Genomic DNA, 7,774 nt, shown 5'->3' on the forward strand with positions numbered 1-7,774 from the left:
AATCAAGGTTTAGCAATTAATCAATCAGTTTCAGGTATGAGATTTAGGTAGACTAACAATCAGATTCAATTAGATTTTATCAAGACTAGCATTTGGATCAATAATCAAAAATAATCAAACGGATTCAAGCATTACACAATTTAGGGTTTCGATCCAAAAATAAGGTTTCAATCATGAAAAACCAAAACAATCAGTTTCAAAGCTGATTCTATCAATTTTATTAATCAGTTTCAAGGCTGATATTTATCAGTTTCAAGGCTGATATTAGCAAGATGGAATCAAACTATCTGATTTTAGGAATACGCAAATTAGGGTTTAGGGTTTCAATTCAAATTTAGGGTTTTTTCAATCAATCAACTTCTAGAAAATAATCTTAAACCTCAGAACAGTTGATTATATCATGAAACTATAAACCTAGTATAATATGAAACCTTAAAACATTCAATTCGGATTATGCAATACACAGATTCTATTTTAGGGTTTATCAATTCGAATTAGGGTTTATATTATAACAGATTCTAACATGAAATATTAAACCTCAAATCATTCAATCAGGTTATAAAAACTATCAATCCTAACTCACATGGATTTAAGCCTCAAAGAAACATTCAATCAATCAAATAAAACAATCCATGCACACGTAATTTAGGGTTTACAGATTTTAAGGTTTCACTTTGAACATTAGTTCATTCGATTCTGGGTTCTTAGAGTTTAGGTATACCTTAAACCTTTGATGGGTTGAATGGACCACCAAGAGAATGAGCTTACGTGGACTGGTACAAATTGGAACCTTACGCGGACTGGTCCAAACTGTTTCCTTGCAGTCCGCAAGGTGAGATCGGGTACAAGTTGAGATCGAAAGTGATTAGGGTTTATCGATAGAGAGAGAGGTGATCGATAGAGATTAGGGTTTTAGCAATGGAGAGAGATTTAGGGTTTATGGTCGATATTTTAGCTTAGGGTTTCAGAGATCAATCGTGCTGATAACGTGTTATAAAAGTAATGGAAAAGTCTATCTTTATTCATAACATAGAGGTTTCTTATATAGGAGATTACACCGTCAAAGATAAATGGAAAGATTACAAATCATAATCTCTTGGTTATGAGCCATCCACGATATGGTTCATAACATATAATGTTTATTAATTTGATTAAGGTATACTACATCGCCCCAACCTCCTCAATAAACAGCATAAAACTTATTACAACAAACCAAACAAGAACAATATCATTATGGAACTTCAATTCTTAAGATTTATAATTAAGGAGTAGGCTTCAATGTGTTGGCAACATCAATCACAAAACGGTATCTAACGTCGGCCTTCTCGAGCCGTTCCATGGCAGTGTTGACATAGTCCGCAGAGATAAGCTCAATATCAGCAGTGATGTTGTGTTTTCCTGCCATATCCACCATCTCTTGAGTCTCCTTTATCCCTCCTATCATACTTCCCATTACCATCTTCCTCTCTAGACATACACAATAACAAAAAAAAAAAACATAATTCTAATGTTATTTTCACTAACTTTTTTCTTGTCAAATGTTTATATGTTTAAACCAAATTTTAGTCGATAAAAAAGGTCATTCCGCACTTTTTCTATACACAAAAAAATTACCGCAAGAAAGTAAACGGATTTGTTACTAAAACCACATAAATATGGCTAAATACGGACATAATAGGCTTACCGAAGATGAGAGGCATGACCGGGAGCTCGAGTGGCTTTTCTGGTGCACCAACCATAACAAGTTTTCCCTTAGGCTTTAGCAAACCGAGCAAAGGAAGAAGGGAATGAGTCGCAGATACGGTATTAATAATACCATCCAATGTCCTCATTGCATCCTTAATCTGTTTTTGGTCACGGCTCACCACGAACGCGTCCGCACCAAGCCTATTAATCGCTTCATCTCTCTTACTATCCGAAGTACTAATAACCGTAACCTTAAGACTCATAGCCTTAGCAAATTTCACCGCCACATGACCCAAACCGCCTAGTCCAACCACACCAATGTGCATGCCAGGCTTGTCGAGCCCGTGATATTTCAGCGGGGAGTAGACCGTGATCCCCGCGCATAGTAGCGGAGCAGCAGCGTCCAATGGGAGATTGTCGGGCATACGGATGATGAAACCTTCGTCGCAAACCATGTTGTCGGAGTAACCACCGTAGGTTATTGTGTCGTCGTAATACTTGAATCCGTACGTTTGGATCGATTTTGGACAGTAGTTCTCGAGACCTTCGGTGCAGCTATCACATGATCCGCACGAGCCAACCAAGCAACCTACTCCGACTTTGTCTCCAGTTTTGAATCTAGTCACTTTGCTTCCCACTTCAGTCACCACACCAACAATCTCATGCCTGAACAAATAAAAAAACACAAGTTTCGGATTTAAAAATGCTCATCGCCTAATTTAATAGTTCTTGATGTTCTAAAAATCGGTTTAAATTAGACGCCCACGTAAATTAGTCATAACCGAAATGATTTTATTAAAACCTAATTTATACTAATCAAATCGGTTTAAACTGTTCTAAAAAAGAATATTAATCTAAATTGGTATAAATTTTTTAAATCAGCCAATAATGCCAGTTCAAATCTATGTCTAGTTTCTTTCTTTTTGTAAATCTAATTTTTATAGGTCATTAAAATAATTTTATAATTAATTTTTAAATGAAAATATCTAATAGAAATGTAAAATATATAATAATAAATCAATAATTCGTTAACATCTAAACCCTTCCTAGGTTCCCAGTAACCCGCCTAGTCGATAGTTCTCTGCTAAACGTCTAATTAGTGCCTCACAAATCTTTTGAACATTTGTACTCTTAGAAATAATGTTCATACGTCGTTTTATGTTTAAATAACATACATATTTTACTCTAACACACACATATTATAAGATTGGTAAAATATAAATTTATGTATTACGTACCCGGGGACGAGAGGGTAAGTAGATATTCCCCACTCATTCTTGATCATATGCAAATCAGAGTGACAGATTCCACAGAACAAAACTTTGAACCTAACATCCTTCTCTCCTGTCTCCCTACACATCAATTCGACCAAAACTTATTTTTCATTAATACAAAAAGTATATAGGGTCATTGATAGATATTAATTCACTTGGTCACTCACACGCGCCTATGCACAGGCATAACGTTTTTTAATAAACCAAAATGTAATAATTTTGGATAATTTATATTAGTTTTAGTTGTATTTGTTTGTGTATTTTCATGTTATTTTAACTAAAGTTTTATTTATAAATTATTTAGTTGCAGTGTTATAATTTTTTGTGCAATATATTCAATTTGGCAATAATATTTATTTCTAAAATCTAGTGTAAAAATTGATCTTAAATGTGTTAATTATTTTTGATTAAAATTTTACCAATTGTTTCTCGAACTTCATAACCAAGTCATTACTTTTGGTTGTTACAATTATTCTTCTTCTATTTTGATTTTGTTTATTGTAGGATTAATAGAAGTTGAAAGATATGCATTTTTAAAATTATCTCAGCATCAATCAAAACCATCGTAATAGAAACAACTTCTTTAAAATATTTTTTTCCAAACACGTCATAGTGTTTATTTGATTTTAGATGTATATATCTAAAGAAGAATGAAATTTTCGGATGGAAGTCGTAGAAATCGTTTTCCTACCAAGGAAAGATATTTTTTTTATGTGAATAATGAATGATTGACTGATATTTTATATTGATGTCGATAGTTTAATAGTTTAGATATATGAGAATGAATTGCTTATTTATTACTCCTTCCGTTTCATAAAGAATGTCACTTCAACATTTTTCACACAGATTAAGAAAATGATTGAAATGCATTTAATTTCTTATTAATTATACATATTCAACCAATAGTATTTGAGATAAATACAATTATTTATAAAATCAATGAATTTGTAATTAATTTTAAGCTCAAAGTTGCATTGAAATTCTAAAATGACACTCTTTTTGCAAAAAAAAAAAAAAAACTAAAATGACACTTAGTATGAAACAGATGGAATATTTTTGAAGCATTTAAATAGTATTAGAATTAAGACTTTATGATGTAAAACAAATTGCATAAAATTGTGCTGATATTTTTGTAGAAATAAAAAAATTGTATAATTATCAAATGGTATATCACATAGTTTCCTTTTTATTAAAAAAAGAATATGTTTGAAACATATTAAAATTTCGCATTTTAATAGTAAAAATATTCCTTTTTCATAAAATATGGTTTCATTGATAAAAACTAAAATAAAAAAATGAAAATATTTCTAGATATTGTCATTTATATGAAATTTCTTTTCATTAACAATTTAGTTATAAAAGGAATGTACTACTAAAAAGAACATAAAATTAAATATTAATAACAACAGTTATAATAATAAACTCAATTAGTAATAAACCATTATAATATGGTTTTATTAATAAAAAAGAAAATAAACAGAAATATTTATAGATATTGCCTTTTATATGAAATTCCTTTTTATAACAATTTGGTTATAATAGGAATGTATTAATAGAAACAAAATAAAAATAAAATATTAATAATGGCAATTATGTAATAAACTTAATTCATTAATGCTATCAGTGTAATAAACCATTGTGAGAGTTAACGTGAATATGTCACCTAAGAAAGCGACTTCTCAAATAATGTTACGGAGATTCTTATGTAAAAAAACCTTCTAGAGAAATGGAAAGGCGAGAGAACTCCAGAATTGTTTTTCGCGGCCAATCCAAATGCCTCCTTTCCCATAATGGATCAAAGAAGAACAAGAGCTAGAGAAATGGATTGGAGAAGTAAGCAAGTGTGTGGTTTCGTTTTTATGTGAATGCACTTCTAAATAATTGAGAAGTTTAAGTTTATGAGTAGAGAGACAAGATCTTTAATATAGGAAGGGATTGTGGCACCGACGGGAACGGGAGCCATTAGGACCATTCACACTATAAGATTACCTCAATGACTCGTTCTTTTCTTCCTTGTATATTTTCTTGCCTTTTTTAGAGGTGTTAAATCTTTGACTCTACAAGATAAGTATGAATACATTAGGTATTAGTTTGTTTGCTAAGCATGCGTGAATATGATACATTCATAAATTGGTATGAATGCAACAGAACTGCTGTTAGAAAATGAACCAGATCTGCTGAAACATTGAGAAGAAGAGACGTCACAAAATATTCAAGCTCTTAAAGTTTTGGTAATAGCCAAAATGAAAATGTATTGGTCGAAACTTAAGCCTTGCTCTGACCAAATATGTCGTATCTTCAACAAAAAAAAAAAAAAAAGTTATATATTGAATAAAAGCAAAGTAGTTTCATAACGAATATGTAAAACGTGCTTTTATATTCCTTATAACTAAAAATTTGTCGCTCTTCAGTTCTATCTAATTTTCATTTTCCGAGCATAATTAAAAATCCATATTAAATGTATGGAACTCGTTGCACCACATGCTGTATGGACCTGGCACACCGACAATTCTGTACGTGCGGGCCACTGCGAACGTTAGGAAAGCTATTTTCACATATTATTCGTATTGATTAAATCGAATAAACGTAAAAATGACGAAATTTAATACTACTTCAAAGTTCAAAGTTATATGATTTGGTCAGTGTAGTCGTGTATTGTTTGTCTGTTCTTGTGGTCTATACATCGCCACTTGCTTTGCTCCCAAATAGTGTCGTCTACGCAACATACTCATAGCTGAACGCGTTTACACTGTTAAGATACATGCACCTGGATATTAGACCAAACGAATAGTTTGAATTTAGTCCCGAAATCATACCTTATGAAACGTGTTTATACTATCAAGAGACAAGAGCAAGTTTTCTATCAAGAGACTATGCGTAAAAATCTTGGTACTTTATAATCAATCATATCGTTATTATTGGTCGGATTGCTCAGACAACACAGCTTCTATCATTTACGCCCAGCATATTTCAACCTTAAGAACCTATACAAGACCAATTAATATGAACAGGAAAACAAACATTCACTTATACATGTAATATTTTTATTTTCCAATATTTTTGAGATTTTACAGTATCACCAGTCAAAACCTACGATTTGAATTAAACTTCCCAATATCTTATTAATATAGCAAACATTACATTCAAGTTGATTCAATTTATAGGGCACAATATTAGTGCTACAGACAAACACCGTAACTTATTACAACAAACCAAACAAGAAAAAAAAGGCTTCTAGGGAACTTCAATTCTTAAGATTTATAATTAAGGACTAGGCTTCAAGGTGTTGGCAACATCAATCAAAAAACTGTATCTAACGTCAGCCTTCTGGAGCCGTTCCATGGCAGTGTTGACATAATCCGCAGAGATAAGCTCAATATCTGCCGTGATGTTGTGTTTTCCGGCCAAATCCATCATCTCTTGAGTCTCTTTTATCCCTCCTACCATACTTCCCACCACCATCTTTTTCCCTATTATATATTCACAACCACAAATATATTCTCAATGTTTATCAACTGTACACTTGAAATGTTATTAAATTTGTTATGATAAATTGATAATAGTCATGGATATATATGTCGTAGATTTTATTAATGATACAAAATACCAGGACCGGCCTAGAGATTTAAAAAGCTATATGTAATTTAGTCGGAGTTTCATTAATAAAAAAAAATTTAAAAATTTGAGACATATGTTTATGTAAATTATTTCTTAAATTTTAGGGATTATAATGTTTAATCTGTCTAGGGTCAAGATTTTGAAATTAAGACAATCCTTAAATTTGGCTAAAGACAACATACTCTAAAAAAAAAGTTAGTATTTCGTCATGAAAACCATATACATATTATAAGCTTATGAAAATTGACAATAAAAGTATCATGTGAGATAATGGTCAAAAAAGATGGCTCTTACCAAAGATGAGAGGCAGAACCGGAAGCTCAAGTAGGTTTATCAGGTGCACCAACCATAATAAGTTTACCCTTATATTTAAGCAAATCAAGAATCGGAAGAACTGGATGAGTAGCAGATACGGTATCAATAATACCATCCATAGTACCCATTGCATCCTTCATCTGTTCCGGGTCACGGCTCACCAAGAACAGATCCGCACCAAGCCGAGTTAACGCCTCGTCTCTCTTCCTATCCGAAGTACTAATAACTGTAACCTTAATACCCATAGCCTTAGCAAATTTCACAGCTACATGACCTAAACCGCCTAGTCCCACCACACCAATGTGCATACCCGGCTTGTCGAGCCCGTGATACTTCATCGGGGAATAGACGGTGGTCCCAGCGCAGAGTAGAGGCGCGGTAGCGTCTAAGGGAAGATTTTCTGGAATACGGATGATGTAGTCCTCTTCACAAACCATGTGGTCGGAGTAACCACCATATGTTATAGTGTCATCGTAATACTTGCCTCCGGACGTTAGGATCATTTTTGGACAGTAGTTCTCTTGGTCATCAGTGCAGGTTTCACATGACCCGCATGAGCTGACCATATAACCAACTCCCACTTTGTCTCCAGCGTTGAATTTAGTCACTTTGGCTCCGACTTCAGTCACCACGCCCACTATTTCATGCCTGAAACAATTATAATGAGGTTAATTATGAAAAACCAAAAAAAAACAATTTTCAAAAGAACACGCAAATAAATTCTAAAATTATATTTTTGGATAACATTTATTAAAAATAATATGGTATGATATGTTATAACTTATAATAAATTTAAAAATTGTATATCTTTTATATATAAAAGTACATACACTAGAAGAAAACACGTCTATAACAACGAAGATTTACGACGAAAATATTTC

The 7,774-nt window shown here is 32.4% G+C and overlaps 1 protein-coding gene and 1 pseudogene across 1 annotated transcript; both read right to left on the minus strand.

Moving 5' to 3' along the window:
* Window positions 1–1,086: 1,086 nt before the first annotated feature.
* Window positions 1,087–4,863, minus strand: LOC106329559 (cinnamyl alcohol dehydrogenase 8). The gene is made up of 4 exons (XM_013768245.1): window positions 4,676–4,863; window positions 2,925–3,038; window positions 1,685–2,352; window positions 1,087–1,467 (listed from the first exon to the last, which is right to left on the minus strand). The coding sequence occupies exons 1-4, from the start codon at window positions 4,747–4,749 to the stop codon at window positions 1,262–1,264; spliced, it is 1,062 nt and encodes a 353-aa protein (XP_013623699.1). The 5' UTR covers window positions 4,750–4,863; the 3' UTR covers window positions 1,087–1,261.
* Window positions 4,864–6,056: 1,193 nt separating this feature from the next.
* On the minus strand, window positions 6,057–7,555 carry LOC106328444 (annotated as a pseudogene).
* Between the last annotated feature and the right edge of the window lie 219 nt (window positions 7,556–7,774).

This window comes from Brassica oleracea, chromosome C3 (genome assembly GCF_000695525.1).
Source record: "Brassica oleracea var. oleracea cultivar TO1000 chromosome C3, BOL, whole genome shotgun sequence".
NCBI classification, from domain to species: Eukaryota; Viridiplantae; Streptophyta; class Magnoliopsida; order Brassicales; family Brassicaceae; genus Brassica; species Brassica oleracea.

Coding starts and splice junctions, on each gene's coding strand:
- LOC106329559 (XM_013768245.1), bottom strand. CDS start 4,749: ATGGGAAAGGAGGCATTTGGATTGGCCGCGAAAAACAATTCTGGAGTT. Junction 3,039..4,675: donor CCTTTCCATTTCTCTAGAAG/GTTTTTTTACAT, acceptor ATTGATGTGTAG/GGAGACAGGAGAGAAGGATG. Junction 1,468..1,684: donor GGTCATGCCTCTCATCTTCG/GTAAGCCTATTA, acceptor GTGTATGTCTAG/AGAGGAAGATGGTAATGGGA.